The sequence below is a fragment of the Dunckerocampus dactyliophorus genome, chromosome 14, assembly GCF_027744805.1.
Source record: "Dunckerocampus dactyliophorus isolate RoL2022-P2 chromosome 14, RoL_Ddac_1.1, whole genome shotgun sequence".
Classification (NCBI taxonomy): domain Eukaryota; kingdom Metazoa; phylum Chordata; class Actinopteri; order Syngnathiformes; family Syngnathidae; genus Dunckerocampus; species Dunckerocampus dactyliophorus.
The window spans coordinates 16264867-16288584 of record NC_072832.1 but is presented as its reverse complement, the minus strand read 5'-3'; the positions used below and the strand labels follow the sequence as shown (position 1 = coordinate 16288584).

The window sequence follows — 23718 nt, the reverse complement described above, 5'->3', positions numbered from 1 at the left end:
TAAAAAAGCCCACCATTTTGACATGTTTATGTCCTTCACTGATAATGTTTTATCTATCATCTATCTGTTCATTGATCATCTTACATTATCATTCATTGGTGAGTACCTAAACATTTTAAACATGTGATTAAGAAGTGTGTGAGGCATACTGAAGAGAGACGGTGGAGGGTTCTGGAGTTGTATCGAATGTAATAATAACAACAGTTACTTTTATTGCAAATGTTGATCTGAAATCATCGGAGACCGTCAACATCAAGCTAGCAGGAGAGTTTGGAGGGCGGGGATGAGTGAGCCGTGCGTCAAAAACAGACATTTTTATGGGCGCCTCATTTCGCAAGTCGCTAGGGGCTCTAGGACGTAACACCTGTGAAAAGCGGGGAACAGAATAAGAATTTCATTGCATAGTATAACTGTCCGTTTTACTATGCATATGACAATAAAACTCTTGAATCTTGAATCTTGAATCTTCTAAAGAGCAACTTCTACAGAACAGGACAGTTTCAACATTCCATTGACAAAATATAATCTCTGTATCGGTCTATTTGTTTGGCCATAATTCCCCCCAAAAAATGCATGTGCATATTTGCTGTAAACGTTGTCCATTTGCTGCCCTAAACATATTCATATGTGCAAAACACCTCGCTTTAGATTAATGTTACCAAACAATATTAAAGGCATAAACCAGACAGATCAGAAAGGTGAGTGCGAGTTGTTGCGTCACACGCTATTCTGCATGTACACGCTGCATTTAACAAGTGGGGAGCTAGAGGGCTCACTCCAAAAGCAGCACAGCCCGGGAGAGGCGTCATCACAACATTAAAAAAGCTCATTATCCCACTAACAAAAGTACACTTTATTTTCACTTAACGCAATTAGTCATTAACTGCGATTCTAAGTTCTACACTCACCCAGGCTGCCATTCTCTGCCAATTATTCACAGTTTCATGTTCATAACACATTCACAGTTTCAAAGCAAACATATTTTCAGTGCTGGTGTCTGTGTTAATCACCCCACCCACACATTTCATGGATTAGTCATTCACATTGCATGAAATATGAAACAGTGTGCAGCTCTGCCAACGGTGCATGTGCGCATTATGCTGAGTATTTCTATTGCAGACTTTGCAAGGGTTTAGGTAGTAATATATATATATATATATATGTATATATGTATATATATATTTATATATATATACATATATACATATATATATATATGAGAGAGAAGAAGATTTGTAATCCACTCAACAAGCAGCTGATGTAATTATGCATTTCATAAATGATTAGCGAAATACAGGAATATTTAATCCCGCTTTGCATTGATGTATTTTAAACAGCTCTTAGGTACACCAGGGCACTTGATGAGCATCAAATTGGCCTTTCTGCTGGAAAATGCCATATTTGTGGCAAAAGCCATTTTTGAACGTGAGTTCCGCATGCATCAGAATGAGATTTTCAATATATTCGTAATTGAAAATTTACTAAACAATTTACAAGCCTACAGTCCCGGAGCTCAAACATTACGTCAAGAGGTGGTACATGGATGGATTTTTTTTACTGCAATTGCAATTTTTCTGCGCATTTAGGTCAATGTTATTTGTTGTAACAGGACATTACAAGTAAAGGTCTTTGTCAAACACTTTTAAATGAATGGAACAATACGGGTTTGTTTGACGAGCTCTTTGCCCCTATTTTTCCTTGACTTGTGATGTCAAAACCAGTTATCCAACAAAAAGACACTAATATTCAAATCCTGGGACAGGTATGTAATTGATATAACTCTGATATGACCCGCGATGAAAATGAGTTTGACGTTCCAACATAGATACAACCATTTCGTCCATTTGAACAGTACAGTACAGTATGTTGTTAACCAAAACAGCAGCACCTACAGACCACCTATGTTAATCAAAGTCAGATGTTGTAAATTTATTTTGTGCTTCGTATTAATTACCTGACACTACGGTATGTGGAGATTTTTTTCTGACGATGACTGTTCCAGCCGTCCCATTCTTATGTTACAGGGAGCTACGCCTTGCTGTTACTTCTGTCCAGCCTGCCCAGGTTTCTACATTCTCTTTCATAGCTCCTTTATGTACAGTATTGTATCATAATAGTAATTTAAAGAGAGCTACTCTACAATCTAAAGGACCTTGGTGGCCTAATGGTGGGCATGTCAACCTCATAGCCTGCGGATCGATGATATGAATCTACTGGGGCATCTCTGCGTGGAGTTTACATGTTCGCCGCGTGTGTGGGGGGGCTTTCTTCGGGCACTCTGGCTTCCTCCCACATGCCAAAAACATACATGCTAGGCTAATTGGAGACTCAAAATTGTCCATAGGTGCGAATGTGACAGTGAATGTTTGCTTGTCTATATGCGCCCTGTGATTGACTGGCGACTAGTTCAGGGTGTACCCCACTTTTCGCCCAAAGTAAACAGGGATAGGCTCCAACTCACCCATGACCCGAATGAGCGGTATAGAAATTGAATGAATAAAGTTAAAGGATAGGCTCCAGCATGCCTGCGACCCTAGTGAGGACAATCGGTACAGAAAATGGATAGATGGATGGATGGATTTAAAAGAAGTTGGTATCAGTAAAGCAAAGACCGTGCACCACAAAAGGTCATGAGCATCAAATTGCCAATCAGACATGGCAGTTCTGCTTAATGTCATCTGGCTAACCTTTTGTGGTTGATATGACACCAAAATGAAACAATATTATAGCATTTCTCCATCACTGGCCTTGACCTTTGTTGTCACATTGACAATGTGAAAATGATCTCCAGCCACTGCAGTCTGTCATCACCAAACTGATACATGGCAGATACTATCAATCCATTTGTACATCCCAGGGAACAGTCCATAAAGTAATCAAATTGATCCTCAAAAGACACTCACTTTTACATACTTTTTGAAATCTCTTACCTGACCAATCAGTGTTACGGTGGTACCTCGGTTTTTGTGCACCACTGTTTTTGTAGGATTGTTTCCGACAAAAATTATTGCCAAAAACATGTTTGTTTTTGCACACTCGGTTCTCGTACGGCCAAACATTGCGCCTAACAAAGTTGTCATTCATTTCATTTATTAAACAGTTGTCTGTCGGGGTTCAGATTCATTGACCCGCTTATGATTGTGAATTCAGTGCCCAAACAAAGAATCCCAAACATTGGTGACTCAGTCTTGTCTTGTTAATACACTGCTTGAGTCCGACTGTCTTCGTGACATGTTGTCATCTGTGTTGTCGTTCTGCTGCCGCCTTTCTGCCTTGTGTTGCAGTGCATGCTGTCCTGGTGAGGCGGAGCTGCCAGCGCACACCTGCAGCCACCTTCGCCTTCTTATACTGATGGTTTGCTTCTGCTCAGTGCTAGATTGTCCTCGTTCCTCGCCTTCAACCTGTGCCACCTTGCCTTGTCTTATCCCGCGTACCTTAGCTCTCTGGTATATTGTTACCTTGTTTTTCTGAGTATTTTCCTGCTTGGTTTTCAGCAGTGATTTTTTTGGTTCCACCTGTGTGTAGTTATTCTCCGGCAGCCTTTTGCTAGCTGTGATTTTTGTTTTACCTTTTTCTGTAGCCCTGCACCTATTTCTGTATCTATTTTTTTGTACACCTTTTTCCTCTATGGACGTTACTTTTTGTATTAAACTTTTGTTCTCATATTTTCAGTGCCTCTCTGCATCTTGGGGTCCAAACTCAGTACACGCCAAAACATGACAAAACGTGCCTGCTGGTCTGCTCTCAACTGTCTTCCAGCTCCATCACCCCTCTGTGATGTCATCACCAGTTGAGTCTGTAGTTCTTTGCGAACTAACACACTTACACCACAAGTGTCTTCTTTTTTTACTGAGTACGGCTGCAGCTAACCTACCATGTGGCCAAAGAAAGTTGCACGGGCCAGCACTATGATAAAGAAGGTGAGAAAAACTCTTGAATTCAAGAAATAACTCAGAGCAAAGTACGAAGGTGTCATCTGTGTGGCTCTCTCCTCCCCTCATCCCTCTCCAGTCCTCACCAACAAGGGTCTTCCATCAACGTATAAGCGACATTAAATGTTTATTTATCCCTTTCATTCATCATTTATATGTGTTTCACATTGTTTCGCGTAAAAGTATTACTATTGTTAAAACTTTTCTATTGTTCTATAGAAAAAAGTGCTTTCTGTTAACACTGTTAGGGGTCTGGAACAGATTCAGTGGGTTTTGCATTGTTTCCTATGGGAAACATTTTTTGGTTTTTGTGTAGTTTGGTTTTGGACGGACCCTTTGGAATGTATTTTTGTAATACCACTGAATGTAATAAAAGTATTTATGTAGATACTGTATGTGTCAGAGCTTGGTCCACAATCGTTTGCAGTGAGGGTTGGTCTCCACCGGGGCTGCCCTTTGCCACCGATTCTGTTCCTAACCTTTATGGACAGAATGTCTCGGTGCAGCTAGGGCATTGAAGGGATCTGGTTTGGTGGCTGCAGATTGGGTCTGCTTTTTGCAGATGATGTGGTCCTGCTGGCTTCATCGGGCCGTGATCTTCAGCTCTCACTGGATCGTTTGTAGCCAAGTGTGAAGCAGCCGGGATGACAATCAGCACCTCCAAGTCCAAGTCTATGGTTCTCTCTCGGAAAAGGGTGGGGAGCCACTCTCCGGGTCAGGGATTAGATCCTGCCCCATGAGTTTAAGTTTTCAGTTGAGGTACTTAAACTTGTGTGTTCACGAGTGAGAGAAGGAATTTACGCGACAGGCGGATTGGTGCGGCATCTGCAGTGATGCAGACTCTGCATCGGTCCGTTGCGGTGAAGAGGGAGGTCCACAAGCATAGCCCTTAATTTACTGGTCAATCTACGTTCCTACCCTCACCTATGGTAATGAGCTTTGGGTAGTGACCGAAAGGACAAGATTGCGGGCACAAGCGTCCAAAATGTGTTTCCTTTGTAAGTTAGCTGGGCTCTCCCTGAAGAGATAGGGTGAGAAGCACTGTCATCCGAGAGAAACTTGGAGTAGAGCCAGTGCTCCTTCACATTTGAGAGGAGCCAGATGAGGTGGCTCGGGCATCTGGTCAGGATGCCTCCCAGACGCCTCACTGGGGAGGTGTTCAGGGCACCTCCGACCGGTAAGAGGCCTCAGAGAAGACCCAGGACACGTTGGAGAGACAACGTCTCTCAACTGGCATGGGAACATCTCAGGATCCGCCGGGAGGAGCTGGTCGAAGCAGCCGGGGAGAGGGAAGTCTGGGCCTCTCATCTTAAGCTACTGCCCCCACGACCCAACCTCGAATAAGCGGTAGAAGATGGATGAACATGATTTACCATCATCAGTCAATGTGAATTGTTTTATTGTTTTACACACCATGTCTTTAAAAGCTATTTGGAAATGAACATGCTTTTGTTGAAATCCAAACATCTGGCAGACACGTTAACTCATATAAAGTTATTGTGTAAGGAGATGACAGAGTTTCTGTCACTGTGCTTTGCCGTGAGAAGAAGAGCAACAAGCACGCTGAAAGACCAACAAAGTTTCTGACCTGATTGAGGAACCACTCTGGGGAACAATGAATACAGAAACCTAAAGATGATTCTGACACACTCCAGGTGACACACAGTAACACACACGCAGGTACAATTCTTTACAAGCCCTAAAATACAATAATCGAAAAATCCCTAGAGTAAATTTATACTCTTAGTGGATATCAGTGCAGTTGAATTACGGAACAGAACGCAAAGAAGTTAATGTACCAATATGAAACCCATCCATCCATCCATTTTCTATACCGCATCTCCTCATTAGGGTCGCGGGGGCATGCTGGAGCCTATCCCAGCTGACTTCTGGCGACAGGCGGGGTACACCCTGGACTGGTCGCCAGCCATTCGCAGGGCACATATAGACAAACAACCATTCACACTCACATTCATACCTATGGACAATTTAGAGTCACCAATTAACCTAACATGCATGTTTTTGGACAAGTAGGAGGAAACCGGAGTACCCGGAGAAAACCCACACACGCACGGGGAGAACAGAAATGCCCAAGGGAGAATCGAACCCAGGTCTTCCTGATCTCCAGACTGTTACTGTGTTGGCCAACATGCTAACATGCTGGACATGGAGGAGGCGTAGCCGCAAATAAGCACTTCTTATTCCTTCTTCTTTTCGTACATGAATTGTGGTCTTGATGTTTCTCAGTATAACATGTTCGAAGCAAATAAACCATTACCATAAAAGCATTACTGATTGGTATTATCAGTTATTAACAGTGCAATCCAGGGATGATTTTTGTTGAGGAAAAAATGTCCTACAAAAAAATGAAAGGGTTAAAATTTAAGGAAAAGTCTGTCAGCCAATCAGTTACAGTTCTCCTCCGGTATGGTGGAGCACCATCAAGCATATGCCGACCGACCATTGAAGACAAAAATGCGGCATTCCTCTGAGAGGAGAGCATATACTTTTATTGTACTTGCGGTGGTGGTTTTGCTATTAAAACTATTATGTCTGTTCCCTGTATTTTTCCCCATTTAGATAAATATATATTGTTTTTATGGTTTTTGTATGTAAAATAAGAAAACATTTTAATGTGGCCATATCCATCCAATGCACTGAAAGGGATAACTGGTGTTGAGCTAAATGCTCATATTTATCAGATGTGAATTGTTATTTAATATAGTCAAATTGCTATGAAAGTTCACAGAGTGAGTAGCTGCGTGGGATGTTTATCCTTGGAGAAACTGGTAATAAGCTGATTCCATTCTGCTTCTACCATCGAAGGCTTGTAAATGTAATGATACAGCCCACTTTTTTTTCTGCAGTGGTTTAAGGTAAATCTACCTCATGTGCACGATGACGCTCTCATCGCATGTAAAAGCTAAGACATATTAGCTACGCGCATGCTGCTGCTCCTGCTGTTAACATGTCAATGGCTCTATTAAGAGAGTCATTTGATACATGATTTACATTAATTACTTGAGGTGTTAAGTTATTCATATACTTTCCAGTTCATTCAAACCTGACAGTTTTCATTTTCTTCACAAACACGTTCTTGTCATTAGCATGCCTGTGAACTCTGGCTCACAATGTCTCTCCCGAACAGTTGCGATAAATGATATAATTGTGTATGAGCTTGACATCGGGGCATACATATGTTGGTATAGTCGACAGACACCTGCGTTTCCTGACCCTATACACATGACTTGCGAGTGTGCTGCTGACACTAAACTGTGCATGTACTGGAAGTAAGCAGCATGAAGCGGTTTTGTTTTTTCTCCCATGCAAACATGTAATTTGCTGTTTTTCATCAGTCCAATATTTCTCTTCAACTGAACAGCAGGAAAAAGTCAAGTAATTTGCTGTAACTATTCCAAGGAGATACTTAACACGACAGGGAAGCCTTAAATACTGCAAGCAAAGTTAATAATGCTGATCTATCTAAAGTGTCTATCATTTTAAATGCTATATCTTAATTATCTTATTAAATCTTTTTATTTTTTTATTTTGTAGTGTGTCATAGTTACTGTTGTGGAACTGTACTGTATCATACTAAAATGTCTTCTATGTTGATGTATCATATGGAGGCCCACGGATCGATTTTTATTGGACCCAAAGGTACAGTATATATTCTATACATAAAATTAAGCATGCCGCATTATGGTTAGGTACTGCATGAGGGCGCTAACACTGGAGTACTGTACAGTATTCACTAAGTTATTGCGGTGAAGTGGTTCCAGTCCCGACAGTGATAAGTGAATTAATGCAAAGTAGGAATAATTTTTGTAGTTAGAGCACAGAAAACCTGTTTACAACCTTCTAAATAAATTTTCTTAACATTATTAGAGTCTTCTAGACATTAAATAACAGTCATCTTAATACTCATATTACCCAATACAGTAGACATCCATCCATCCGTTTTCTATGCTGCTTGTCCTCATTAGGGTCACGGGGGTATGCTGGAACCTATCCCAGCTGATGTCAGGCGAGAGGGTATACCCTGGACTGGTCACACAGTAGTCATAACAAGAGAAAGTAAGACATTTAAGACATAAATAACATTTGTGCTTGTGTGTGTTGCTGTAAATGTGTTCTGGTACGAGGGGAGCTGGGTGGTGGTGAGGACAGGAAGTGACTTCGGGGGCTCAGAGTTGAATTTTAGCTTGGCATGGGTTACGGCTGCAACAATTGCCCGTGTTCGGGATTATTGTGCCTCTTGTGAGATAATGCAAACCTGTAACAAAGGTCTGTTGCTCCACCCATCAAGTCTGGTGCTTAGGTGTCTCACCGAACGTTACAGTAACATTACTGACACCTAGTCACCAGTGTATAACACTTCAAATCATCGCAACGTCTTTGAATGCGTCGTCTGAATGCCTGATATTTGTGTTTTAGTTCATACAGCCATTCAGCTTGAAAATGCTTAATTTAGGCAAAAGATATGTAACATTTCCTTAAATATGCATATTTTTTTTACTAATAATAGGCCATATTCAACCACAGAATAGCATGAATTATTAATATATTTTTTTTAAGACTCGAAATTTGAAAAACAAAATAGTGAGGGATTGCTGTATATTTTGCCCACTTCCTGCTCTGAAGGTGCACACCACCATGACTCCAAATTGTTGTGTATGTGTACGCGCCATGCACATGTTCTTGAAAACATTGTATTTTCTGAAGTTACAAAACACATATTACACATATATATATGTATATATATATATATATATATGCATATATATATATATATATATATATATATATATATATATATATGCATATATATATATATATATATATATATATTGTATTTTTGAAATCTCATTTATTTTATATATTCTCCATTCCGCTGACATTTCCAACCTTTGTTTTAACAATACCATCTGGCCCTCACAGTGTCTGCTGAGACAAATTCTGGCCCTTGTAAAAGCGTAATTGAAGACTCCTGGTATACAGCATTTTACTGAACACATTTTACAGAAAAAAAACCTCCAGTACTACATTTTCCTGTCAATTAACATAACCAAAGAGTTAAGTTTACTATTCTCAGCCCAGTAACTTCAGTCACTAATTTGGGAATGGAACAGCCAATGTCATCAGCAAAAAGAAAAAAAAAAACATGAATATCAGGGGTCAGCTGCAAAATACGCCACAAATTTACTGTCAGTATGAAAGAGGAATAAAAGACTCTCACTGCTCCTCATTAAAAAGCCATTGTTTTTGATCTTTCAGTTGACATTGCAGAATTATCTTGTTTTTCCTCTCAAATACTGTAGTATTGACAGACAGGTAAACCATATACACATGAGAATACATTATTTTTTAATAGATTTTACTAAATATAAAACTTGCAAATGTGGGTTTTGGTAGGTTTTGCCACGTGCTACTTTTTTAAGTTGAAATGTGGAAATGAAGACTTTTAGGGAGTCACCAGGCTGACATGTTGCTCCAGCTTAGTGGCCTGTGTTAGCTCTGCTCTTCACACTGGACCTGCACATCTGCACCCATATATCAATGAATTTCCACAATAACATTCCTGAGGCCAAAGCCAGCGTTTGATTTGTGTGTCTCTCTCCTTCTTTTTCATTAAAATTTATTCAGGATCTCAACTGATCGCTGGGCTAAAAGCTGTAGACCTTTTAAATCAGTCAGTCCTGCAGAATTTGGACATCAGTGCTGATATCACGAGTGTTTCCATCATGCTCCGCCATAAAATCCCCTCAGTAGGTAGACAATATGGTATCTTGACATGTTTTAAGTATTTAATAAATATAATGCAACATATAGTATGATGATCTAAACCTGAACCACATGCATAATAGTCTAATATGGCTGAGCATGTGGACCCAAACATAAAAGCTGGTTCACTCGGACAGTTTATGACCTTGTGACGAGCAGGTCCAGAGCATACTTTCTAATTTATTGAGTGATCTTTTGTCTCTAAATGCAACAATCTATTTTCAAGCAGAAAGGGGTAATAAAAGGATACAGGTGATGTTGGAATGCGGTGTCTTTCATGTTTTATCTCACAAAGGAGGAGTGCACTGGTATTATGTTCTTGTGGAGGGTAATATATGACGCTTCTTTGACTTATTTTCAAATTATGGGAGAGACCCTGGTGGACCATATGGATGCCTCTGGACATTATTTCATATAGTTCAACACAATACTCCCAAACACAACAGATAATAAAATAATTCTGAAAATGAATGTGGGTGCTGATCAAACTGGATAAATCACACCCGGGTGTCAAACAGGAGCTGCAGTTTTAACATATTATTCATTGACTGAGAGTCTTTTTTTTTTAACCATTTCTAATGAAACAGTATGCAGATCAAATAAAATGGAACATCCTGACTTGCCTCACGCTACGTGCTGTATTAAGAAAATCAGTACCTAAGTGTGTAAGTACTGTATGTAGTCAAATGACACATATTTGGTATTTTTCATGTTGAAGAAGGACTTCTGAATAGTTAAGCGTGAGTTGTTGTTGAGATTAGACTGTTATTACCATTAAAAGTGCGTGTTTTCACATGTAAAAGAAAATCATGAACAACAAATCATTGTTAATTATGTTTTTTTTATATGACACGCCCATTTCTGTAACACATGTATTATGTTATTGTATACAGTAATCCCTCGCAACTTTGTGCTTAAAATTTCATGGCTTCCCTCTATCACGGTTTTTCACAAACAATTAATAACTCATGTCGTTTTGTGGTTGAAGACGGTCTATTATTACTAACAAATATGCATATTGAAGCAAATTGTATGTATGTTTTGCCTAAATTAATCATTTTCAAGTATAAGATTAAATGGTTAAATGAACTCAAATTCTAATATAAGGCATTCAGAAGATGCATTCAAAGATGTTGCAATGATATGTAGTATTCTACAATGGTCACTAGGTGTCAGCAATGTTACTTGAATGTTCGGTGGGACACACAAGTTTGATTGCTGAAACAACGGCCTTTTATTGCAGGTTTGAATTATTTCAAAACAGGCACAATAATCCGTAAGACAGCTACTGTTGCAGCTGCAACCCATGCCAAGCTAAAACCCATCTCTGAACCCCAAACATCACTTTCCGTCCGCCCCCCTCACATCTCCCCCAGCACCGGAACACATCTACAGCAACACACACAAGCACGAGTCTTATTTATGTCTTAAATGGCTTATTTTCTGTTATTACTACTGTGTTTGGTAATACGAGTGTAAAGGTGACTAGAGGGGTGTTATTTCATGTCTTGAGGGGGTCTAATGTTAAAAACCGTATATAAAATGTCAAAGACACGTTTTCTATGTTCTAACTATGAAAATATTCTAATTATAAACGAGGAATTCTACTTCACGGAAATTCTCGTATCACAGTCAGGTCTGGAAGCAATTAACAGTTATAAACGAGGGATTTCCATTATTAGCATTGGTTGTTTGATGTAGTCATTTAGCATTTTCAACTGAAATATTTCATGCATTGAAACCTGGAGTACTGTATGTGATTTAAAAGAAGAAGAAGAATCTTTGCACACAAGTTAAACTCAGTTTAGCAGCAATCCTTTTGTGGAAGCCATGTGTCAATAAGGAAATACATATCTAAATTTTACTTTTTACTCGGACTTTTTCAAGATCATCAAATTATTTTGTCATGTTATGCCTTTAATTTGTACACATTGTACAATTGTTTGAGCAAATTAAAGTCAACAGTGCCTAATAACTAAACAAAAGCAAAAACTACTATTGGCTCTCATTCAAACCCTTTGCCTCCCCCCCCCCCCCCCCCTCCAAAGCCCTCCCGTCCCTCAAGACTTATTCCCTCAGCTTGTAAACAATATAACAATATATAACAATATCCACAATATAACCGTATGAATAACACAACAAGAACAGTTGTTTGTGAAACCAACCATAGTAAAATATTGATAATGAAAAATATTGATCTTGTCACACTGGTATCAATCAGATACTGATACTACACTTGGTATTGCCAAGGGTAGTAGCAGTAGTTGGGGGGGGGGGGGGGGGGGGCTGCTGAAAGATTGGATTCTTGCCTTTACTCATTTTTTAAAATTAGTGTATAATATTGTTCTGATTTTGGATACTTGATATTGGATACGTGTACTTGAATACTGTACTATGTGCATGAGACCTCATGAAGTAATACACTGCTTGGGCAATTGTACATTGTACTGTATGAATGCAATTCCAATGTGGCACTAAATGCAAAACAAAATGCCAAGTTACAATAGGTTCAGCCTATTTTTTCACTCACCTTTAGTGACATCTTTACATTTGAAGATGTAGATAATTGCAATAACTTTTGTTTGACCTGACCAGACCCCCCCGACTGGTGGTGTGTGCAATGCCTACAATGCAGTGGATGCAGCACAAGATAAAACCAACACTGGCAGGTGTGTTTGGTTAAGATGCACTTGTCAAGTAGTGTGATAATCAAGTCCGTGCTCATTCAAGTGAACCTCTTATCTGCACCTCCATGTCCCACTCAAGGGACAAAAGCACTTCCCATGTTTGTACGCTTGTTCGCCTGAAGTGCACACACTAATTTTGCACATGTGGAACTCTACTTTACATTTTACATGGATGCCTTTCTTTATTACAGTTTATATTGTGCAGCCATCGCTGCTGTACCGTATAATATATATATTTTTTTTATTAACTTCTTTTAAATTGCTTTAAAAGAATTTAATATTATTTCCAGTAGGTGTCGGCTTTACGGAGACAGGGTGGTGTTTTGTTCCTCAACTTCCGCCGGTGTTAACAGGAAGTGACGTTCGACGAGGAAGTGGAGCGAATCTGGTCGATAGCACTGATTAGCAATGGAGATGAACAACTCCGGCTACAACTAATGTTAACTGGCTTCTGCAGTTAAAAAACACATTTGTGTGTCAGTGGCGTAGGACCATGTCGGACTGAAATGTCAGTTTAAATGACTCCCAGGTAAGAATGTTTTTTTAAGCAGTGTGTAACTGCTAACGCTGGAGCTAGCTGCCTACAGCTAATATTTTCATGTAGCACGGTTGTGTTCAACAGTGGCAAATTTTGTTCGGCAATTGTTGTACGCTCGTGTTTTTTTGTCAACTAACCGTGTGTTATTCGGCGAACAACGGCTTTATTCGTGGTGACAGGCTTTTGCAAATGGGCTGAGAATGACAAGTCACATGTCATGTAACACTTTCTGCCTTCGACTGATCAATTAAAACCTGTTTTTCTTGAACTTGATTGTTTGAAATAAGATTTGTGGAAGTGAGCAATGTACAAACAAATCATGTCACTCGTTAGTAGTTAAAATAATATAATGGTCATTAATCGTCATCCTGCTGCATCACTGATTTACTGTCACCGTGATGTGTCTCTGGACGTGATCATCACTTGTATTCTTGGTACTGCACTTGTGCAGTGGAAGATAATCACATGTATTGCATCTTAATAATGTGATGCAATAAAGGTAGTCTATTATATATTGAAAATAGTGCATGTTACCGTCTTGGTTTGGTGATTGGTGTAGAAAAGTAATACAATGAATCCTTCCTGTGCACCATGACTCATACCATGGATGATTCAACAAGATTGATCTATTTTTCATTCTGTTTCATTTCTCCCTCTCCAGATGACTTTCCAGTGGCTTGGACATCTGCGGTTTGATGTGGCTCATTCACTTTATTATGTTTATTACTGTAGGCAGACAATATTAACATGAATGACAAATTATTGTCAATTATGTTTTTTTACGTGACATGCTCATTTCTGTAAGACTATAAGAATTCCCATTGATAACCCCTGCTGACAATGTCCCTGGGTGAACAATCTCAGAAGTGGTTTCCAACTCATGTCCAAGCCACTGTTCTTCAAGCTGCTGGTTTACAACCCAAGGGCAAAAATGGCACCAATGATGCTTACACGATCATCCAGCTCGGAAAGGAAAAGTACTCCACATCAGTGGCGGAGAAGACACTCAACCCTGTCTGGAGAGAAGAAGCTTCCTTTGAATTGCCCGGGTTACTTTTGGAGGGCAACCCAGAAGTGTATGAACTGTGCTTCATTGTTATGCATCGGTCATTGGTTGGGCTGGACAAGTTCCTTGGTCAGAAGACCATCAACCTCAATGAAGCATGTGACAATAAGCAGAAACAGAAAACTGAGTGAGTATTCCAGCATTAAAGGCTATCGATCGATTGATATAAGGATAAGCAAAAGATAGGTAATTTTTGGATTTAGTGATATTTGCATGCCACTTTAATGAGATGGTCCACCTGCTTTCTTCACAGAGTATGTAGGAAGTGGAAAATATTTGCACAAGTTGCACTGACTAAATTGGGTGTCCTTATAATAGATAGTAGAATGGCATCTTTTAAATTAAAACTATGATGGTACACTTGGAAAAAGGAGACTATGTACTTTAGTGGTATATACGTAATAGTGGACATCTTGGACACTTCTTGCATTGTTTTAGCATTAGTGCCAACGTCGCTGCCGTGTTTTGCCACAGGATAAATGTGCTTTGATATTGACTTATCTTTTGCAAAAAGGACGAAGTTAAATATTTTTGCTTTCTTGCATGTGGCCATTTACTGACCTAACATTGTACCTTTACTTATTTTGTGACCCTCTATTGAGGCTTAGCAACGGCTTGGCCTCCCTTTTGTAGGAAGATTATTTTTAGCCTAATCGCTGACATGGGTAGCACTAACTGGCCTATTTAAAACGAGTGGAGCTTGCTAAACCTGTTATGGTAGCAGTTCTATACGGTCAAATTTTTTTGGCGTTTTGGAATTAAGTTAAGTGTTTATTGTTAATTTTGTATTTGATCTCAGGTTTGTCACTATGCACAAACAAATGAATTATTGCATGAATTGGCTTCAAAGCAGCTTTTAAACACGCCTGTAAATGCCTCAACAGTGATGGTGATAGGTTTTCAATGTATATTTGTGTATTGTATCTGTTTACACTCTAAAAATATACAGCCTCAACAAACAAAAAACGCAATGATTTGCATCAATATTTTTAATGACATCAACTTCCAAAAATTATGTTCAACAGACAACCTAAATTGAGTTGGCAAAATTATCTTTTTCTGTTCCAACAAGAGGAATTTTAACTTGCATGGACTTATTATTTGGACACTTTTTTGAGGTTAATTACTCTTAAAAATGAAGTTGATCCAATTACTTTTCTCTGTTATTGAAAACGATTTTTAAAATAAAAAATACTTAATTGGTATAGCTATTTTAAAATAAAAACATACTTAATTGGTGTAGCTATTTACTTGTACACAGACATGAGTTTAAAAATTAAGTTAATCAAATTTGAATCAAAATTTATCCACAACAACACAGCAAATCAAGTTTTCTAAGCAGTTTTTTTATTTGAATAAACAATATTCTGTATTAACATGCGATTGCAGCACAGCTGGCACAATTATCCTTTTGTATAGTTAAACAAGTGCCAAGTGTAATAAACATCTCTATAAATTACACAAATACAATTTTAGCTTAAAAAATCTACATGAAAATCAGCTGTCATACTTTAACATTACACTTTAACAGTTTTGCAGGTGCTTTGTTGGAAAATGCATCAAAATGTGTTTAACATTTTAAGCAACACTGTTATTGAAACTCACTATCTTTGTACAGATTTTCAGTCCTTCAAGTTCAAGCAACAACTTTTGAATAACCACAAAGGTATATTTAAGTTCCCTACAATAATCCGGATTCAGAGCATCAGCAAGGCACAGCATGTTGGGATATCCTTGCACATTAGGATTGTTTTGTCCTCAGTTATGATGGTTGCCATCCGGGGGTCTGGTCCTTTGGTGGACTGGTACCAGTGGCAGGTTTCATCACTTGCATTTGCACGACTGCTTCTAGCTTTTCTTTGTCCTTGTAAAGCAACAAAGATGATGTTTAGAACATGCTGACTTGTTATGTTTTGTCACTCTGGGCAGCATTAACAAAATGAGTATTCATTGTTTGCAGGGTGTGTCTTTATAAACTCACTTTTCAATCTAATGAGACATTACATTACAAAAGACAGTACACCTCTCACATTTCTGCAAATATCTAGAGTTGTCCGATAATATCTGCCCACCGATAATATCGGCCCGATGTTGCATAAGAATGTGGTATCGGTAGACGTCGGTATCAGGTGTCTTCCCGATAATGACAACCGATATTAAATTGTTTTTTAGGTGGACATTTTAATGTTCACATAGCCAGGATGACACCACAGTTTGTTGACATACAGTGCAAGCCACCTCCTTTGTGCTTTCCACAGGCTCTTTTGTGCTTGGCCGCTCTGACTGTACTGAAGTCAGCTAGCTCCTCGCGTTAGCCTCTGGGACGCTAGCTGTTAGCCATTCAGTGAAGCACAAATAAGCTGCACTCCCAGAAGGTCTTGACGTTCTTGCCAGCTCGTCGATCTTGCTCGGTAGTAAATTCACGTTTCCCATGATAATAGAAGGTACCGAAGGCTTGAATCTCGCTTGAGTCGCTAGCCGCTTGACTTTCATCTTAGCCTAGGTGCTGCCGCCTCAAAGTCAATGTAGTTAGGGAAGGAGAAAAAAGATCTAACAAAAGTTGCCAAAGGAATGCAACAAGAAAGGCTCAGTACCATAAACTTAACCCAGCTGTTTATATTATGGTACTTGAAGCAGTAGCCTTAATCTGTGTGATTGTGATTGATACTGCATTCATCATTTTGGCAGTACAGTGATGATGACAAACCAGCTGGACATCACCCAACCATTTTGTATGCCGCTTCTCCTCATTAGGAGCTGGAGCCTATCCCAGCTGACTTTGGGCGACAGGTACGCCCTGGACTGGTCGCCAGCCAATCACAGAGCACATATAGACAACCATTCACACTCACATGGACAATTTAGAGTCAGCAATTAACCTAACGTGGGAGGAAACCGGAGTACCCGGAGAAAACCCACGCATGCACTGGGGGAACATGAAATGCCTATGAAATGCCACACAGAAATGCCTAACGGAGATTCAAACCCAGGTCTTCCCGATCTCCTGACTATGACTTTTTGGCCAACATGCTAACCACTAGACCACCGTGCGGCCCCTAGCTGGACATATGTAACTCTAAACCCGTCGTCTTTTTGTCCTGTAGAGAATGTACTCAGAGGCTAATAGAAGTACTTACCACTACTAGTCTTTGTATGTGGTATTTGTATGTGGTAACATACCATAATTTCCGGTGTATAAGACGCATCGGTGTTTAAGCCACACCCATGAAATTTAGAGAGAAAACACATTTGTACATATATAAGCCGCACCGTACTAGAAGCTGCATGTGTGTCCATGTCATAAAATGGCATATTGTGGCACGCACGAGTCTGTGAGGACCAGGCAGCTCTTTTTTTTGACAGGAGCCAATCACGAGCTGTGAAAAACATGCTTGGAAATTGCAGGAGGTCATTATTCAATAAAACAGTCTGACTCGCAGTTTCATCTTACAAAGAAGGCAAAAATCATCACGCAGCAACTTCACATTCAAAAGTTAGGTAGGAAATATACAAGGCAAGTACCGAGCTTACAATAAAAAAACAGCTATTTTGACTCTATCCCATAATGCATTTCGTCCCAGCAAAGCATTTCATTGGTGATTTCTGTCGAGGCGCTGCAATTATGTCAGCCTTCCTTTGGGCTCTGGCTCCCTCTGGTGGACAGAGGCAGCATTGTTGAAATTAAATCCATGGTGACTGGCTAGCGTGGGTTGAAACAGCGCTTGTCTCGTCTGCTGACAACAAGAATTCTTTTGCTAGTTAGATTTTAAACACGAGTTGTTCACAATGTATCAATTTACATGGGAAAAATGAGGTATAGTGCATTTACTGTGTCCTTTCAGATTTCATTGCGTCAGTCATGAGTACCTACAAACATCACTGTCTTAATACATCATGTTTGTCTTTTTATAGATCAGATTAACACACCTAGATTATGTGATTGGAACTGGAACTCTTGCATGTACAATAAAAACAATAACAATAAAAATAAAAACAAGAAAATATTGGACCACCCTTGTTTCTTCAGTTGTTCATTTTACAACTAAAGTACTTACATTTCTTGGCAGTACAATGCTATAGCTATTCATGTAAGACCTTAAGTGATTTTGGTTATTATCAAAAAACCATGGAAGATACTTGATATCAGATCTTAAATTATGAGCTATATTTGTTATCATTATATTTGTTACAACAAATGTACTTTTAGCTATACCAGGCATTAAAATGGATTTATAACTCCAGAAACAAGGGTGGTCTAATATTTTATTTATATGACTGTATGTGCTACTGGAGCGGTTCCAGCGTTTTGCGCATGTGACAGTCTCCATGTTGGGATATAACCCGGAATTAATTGTGGCCATATGGGTCATGATTGTGTAGAAATTGATAAACGTTCACTGTGTGCACGTTGTCAGTAGATGTTCAAGCTAATATGTGTCCATATTTGGTGGTTGTAACTTGAGCTACAATGTAAATTGCGGTGTCGCTTATAAATGTGGAGAAAAACAACTGTCTCTACCGTTAGTGGCTATTAAAGACATAGCAAGTACAGTACATATGAATGGAGAATATAGTCAAAATATTATGGGAATAAAGTTGAAATTACTAGAAGAAAGTTTAAATACTTGAGGGGAAAATCTGTAATTTTATGAGAATAAAGCCAAAATATTAAGAGAAAAAGTCCCAATTTTACGAGCGTAAACTTGTAATAGTATGAGGGAAAATAATGTAATTTTAGTAGCCTGGAGTTGAAATATTAAATAAAATATTTGGTATTTTTTTAAGTTGGAATATTTTGAGAATAAATATTTTTGGGAAAATCAGATAAGGGGGAAAAGTTGTAATATTATGGGAATAAAGTCAAAATATGGGATTAAAGTAATATTACAGGAAGAAAATGCAAATGCAAAATTGGGGAAAAAAACAAAGAGCCAAGCTCATACTAAAAATAGTAGGTAATTTTTCATCTATCTCACAAAGCTGAGATTCAGCTTTTTTTTTAAATATATATAACTTCTTAGCGTATGTACATGTGCAGCTTTACAAAATATCAAAGTGGCCCTTGCATCCTTTCATTTTTCACGATGTGGCACAGAAGAATTTCCATGCAACTTTATAAAAAAGCCCAAACATGGAATTTGTGAATTTGCAAGCCCCTTTACAACAAACAAGCCCGGAGTTGCTTAAAATAAGTGTACCTGGCAACACTGTGCCTTTTAGATGCCTTGTACAATATGTGAGATAACAGGTCAACCGAAAAAGCCAAACATTTACTCGCACTGAAAGGAGCATAAGCGCCATCTAGGCAAACAGCGTATGGCCAGTGATTGCATTGGATATGGTGCATGTAAACTGGGATGTCACACCAAGGTGTGAAAAATGGAGCAACAGAATTATTTCAATAATTTTAATTTATTGCAGGGAAAGGTACTCACTAATGAAAGTGAGGTGGAGACTGCATAAGACATCAATGTGATTCACCAAAAGCCTGACGTAATAATTGTAGAGTAAACTAAGAGATTAGGTTGATTTTCGACTTTTAAGACACATATGCTCTTGCTTAACTTCACATTAAGGAAACAGGAACAGATCAACCAAATTGGATCTGGTGTTAATTAGCTCCCCAACATAGAACTACATTAGCACTTCCTCTCCGCCCTGCAGTTGTAGAGAATTGCAATATGTTACAATCAGTGTGGATGTGGGACACTTTTTTTTTTGTGCCTGTGCTGATTCTAATGCTGCTTGTCCATCCATTCCCACACTGCAGGCAAGTTTGACAATGACACCGTAGATACTATGTCCACACTCCACAGTCTGTTTGCTGCGTTTGCCGCGGCCCATTTGCAATGTTTTGAGCTGACATTTTGGGGAGGAAAGACTGACTCGGTATCTGAGAAGGCAGCCCATAATTATCGCACACCTGTGTTTGTTGATTATGAGGAGTTTCCCAGCGGTCCGGGGACCAAGCAGGAGGATTGTCAATCCAAATGCACGGAGGTTTATCTTGGCCTTGAGACACACTTGAGTTGCAGCTCGGGCCCCACAGCGGTGGCATGCTGTGGCTGCTGATCTGACCGAGCATGGCGTGCAGCCTGGGAAATGGACCCAGCAAGGGCCTTCATGACTGGGCTACTGGGCCACAAGCTTGATGGTGTAGAATAGCACTCAACAGCTGCACTTGTGTCAAGCCAATACCAACATCTTTTGGAATTGAACTGATAACTATCCATGGTGGAATTCATAGGCTAGAATAACAGTCATGGTTATTCATTAACGATCAGAGTGAAATGGAAAAAAAAATATTAATCATGCAGCACTAATATTGAAGATGTGTATTTTGGTGATAAGCTTTTTGTAATTGCCCTGGAAAAAATAATGGACCATATTTAGTGAAAACAGGTGCTTTTTTTTCTATGTAGCATTGGTCATAACCGGTCATACAGGCTCCTACGGCCGGACTACGTGCAAGAAACAAACACACGAAGGGCACGCATGTGACGTGCTGATTTTCGAGTCACAGACTGGCCGCTGATCGGCGGCAGGGGTTTTTTAACACGTCAAACAAACTCCACGGGCACTTATGTTTTTTTCAGGTTGCGCAACACTACGTTTTGCTGATGTCAGATTTGGGCAAAATGTCCAATTTTTTTTGTGCGTCGCACTTGTGGATTCCATATGTATGTCGTGCACCCCACATACGTAATTGGTGGAGCCAGGGCACGTTCAGATACTTTGTACGTCCTCCACGCATGTTGAGTAAGTCGGTCGTGTGTTGCCCATACGCGAGAGTGCATCAAATGAATGCATTAAATTGAATTGACATACTGTATACTGAAATATCGATACTTCTGATACCAGCTCTTCATGCTCTAAAGTTGATTCCCAAATCAAAATATCTATACTTTTTATACTTGAGATATATGATTTTGTCCTGTTTTTTCTGTTGCTGTATGTTAGCTTGGCTGTATTGTAAATCACCCCGCTACCTCAAGATGTAAATCAATAAATGACTCTGATGGCTTGTATTCTCTATGCTATGATTTTCAATACAGTACACTACTTTTTAAAATTTATCAGACACATTTGGTGAATTTGCACAAAGTATAGGTATCAGATCAGTATTGCCGATACCACCCTGAATTTTCCCAATATCGGATCGGGAGGAGACGAGAGAGGCGTGGTGATCTTACTCATTCATGGTCACCACCACAGTGTTCTTCACGGGCAAAGAAGACGCAGCAATTTGGGGAATGCCAGAAATGGCACGGCCAAAAAAAACACACGTCTGATTGTCACCTAGGCTAAGTTTGTTGTTCTGTTTGATGACCATCTGTCAGGTTGCACTGTGTTGTCATGCTAGTTGTTGGATATCGCTTGCAAATTAAAGAGCGTCTTCCTGTAGCAAGCTGGAGTGCCTCTGACTATGCGGAGCGAGGATGGTATTGTGCGGAGTTGTACCACGCTGCCAGATCACATACAACAAAAGATAGTGCCAGATCCTTCTGTGGTGGTCTAAAATCAATGGTGGCAGGCCGTCACTGAAGAGTGAATGTATGGGACCCCTACAGAACGTGTGAGGTTAGATACAGCTAATGATGGGAAACAAACAATTGATTGTAAAAAAAAAAAAAAAATGTGTGGAATGTGTTGTTAATTGTGTCTTGAAGCAATTACGGCAAAATGAAGTGTACTCTCTGCTGCAACCAGCATAAATAAAATGGGAAGTTGGGATACATTAAAACCGGAAGTTGGCATGGTTTAAGCGGAAATGGGTGGGTCTTACATCGGTACATTATTTTAAGCCTGAAATTGATCAGAAGTTGCGATAGTTATTATTATTCAGCTACATGTGTACTGTGTGTAAAAGTGATCTGTAAGACTTTATTATTTAATTATTTTTTTTTAATGATTTGGGTGAAGTTGGTGATTCATGCAAACATCCAGTGACGGCAAACGGGGAAATAATCTGTCAGCCTTGTTCACTGTAGTTTTCTCAAAAGCACCGAGTTCAGTACTACGAGCAAAGTTTTCCAACTGACTTTATATCACCAGCCAAATTAGAAGCAAGCAGACAGGAAAAAAAACAAAACACTGGCAGTGACCAACGCAACACGAGCCGTTTACAGCTGTCTTGTTGAATGCACAGCATACGTAATGAAACAAGTTTACCAAGTAACTTTAGATATGAGCTGACCTGAGGAAAACCTAAAAAAAAAATGTCCAGAGTGGAGGCAGTGACCAATGCGACACGAGCCGTTTTCAACTGTGTCTTGTCGAATGTACCGCGTATGTAACGAAACAAGTCTAACAACTAAGTGTAAATATTATACATACAGAAATAGAGTGAAATTGAGAATGTGAGCTGGAGTCCAGCCAAGCAAGCAGAGAGTCACTGTCTGTATTGTGTCTGTGGAAAGAGCTCTGGCTGTAAGAAGTTTGTCTAGGCAAGGGCGGTCGCTGTGTGTGACTGGCCAATCACAAGAGCGTGAAGAGTGAATACACAAGTAGTTACCCAATGACGATTTTCCTTCATCACAATTTTATGCTCATGCTCGGCAAAAATGCATTATCCGTAACGGATACTCGTCTAAAACGAGTATGTATCTGCCTCATCCCGAATTCTCAGGCAGCATTTTGTTAAATGCAGCACTGGAGTTCAAAACATTGAGAGAGATTTTCCCATCCCATTAAAATAATATTGTTTATTTTATTTTTAAAGCATTAATTTTTATGTAGTACTTTTTAGTACTATCTGGTTTTATTAAGATTTTTTTTAATTTCTTGTAACACAGAGGATATAACTGATTAGCATGCATGAACTGGCTGGTCACCCTGTGGTTCAGTGTCCCAGTTGTTTGTTTTTGCATTTCTGAACAAAAGCCTGATTTGTACAAATGCCACTTTATTTTGAATGCATAAATCCCATTACTTCCAGTTGAAGACTTGGGGAGGTTAAATGAATAGGTGCCCAAAAGGAAGCCTGAAATACTCTCATTCAACAGTAGGCTATTTTTTATATCCTGCTTTCCAAAGAAGAATGTTTGTCTTGAATGACAAATTGTATTCTCCAAAAATGAAAGGATTTGTGCCTCTGCCATGGTGTGTAGCTTTGGGATTAGTCTGCTCAAATTAACCTTGTATTATCTTCATGAATTCTGCCTAAATGGATAATCAACATCGATAAATCCTGTTCCTTTTTGTATAAATGGCCTCATTGAGTATTGAGTTTCCTAAGCTTTTCCAATTCTCATTTTAGCTGGTATACCTTGGACTCCAAGCCGTCAAAGAAAAAGAAAGAGCGAGGACGCATCCAAGTCAGCATCCAGTTCATGCGGAACAACATGACAGCCAGTATGTTTGACCTCTCTATGAAGGAAAAGCCCCGCTCACCTTTCTCAAAACTTAAGGTGAAAATGAAGAGTCGCAAACATGACAGTGGTTTAAGTGACACATCTTCAGCCATCCTGCCTCACACTGCAGTTTACAACTCAGAGCCCAATCATCAGCCCACTTCCCCAGTACCGCAACACCAACCTGAAACCAAGCCTAAGAAATCACTACTCTCTGGGGCCCAGAAACTTTCTGCTGCCCATTCCATGTCAGATCTCATTGGTACCCACTTCCGCCCCAAACTGGACTCCATGAACTCCATAGAAGAAAGTGGTGAGTAAATATTTGTCAGACTTGTCGTAGCATGTCATTTGTTGT

General features: G+C 39.5%; 1 protein-coding gene across 6 annotated transcripts in view; it reads left to right on the top strand.

The window, feature by feature from the left end:
• Positions 1–12759: 12759 nt before the first annotated feature.
• LOC129193942 (rab11 family-interacting protein 2) overlaps positions 12760–23718 on the top strand; it is a 30606-nt gene continuing 19647 nt past the window's right edge. For all 6 annotated transcript variants that reach the window (XR_008573655.1, XM_054798765.1, XM_054798767.1 and 3 more), the window contains exons 1-3: positions 12760–12932; positions 13603–14134; positions 23267–23673. Coding sequence is in view for 5 of the 6 variants with exons in the window: in XM_054798765.1 (XP_054654740.1) it covers positions 13782–14134; positions 23267–23673 (760 nt within the window). In the remaining variant the exon portion in view is untranslated. The remainder of the gene's footprint in view (positions 12933–13602; positions 14135–23266; positions 23674–23718) is intronic.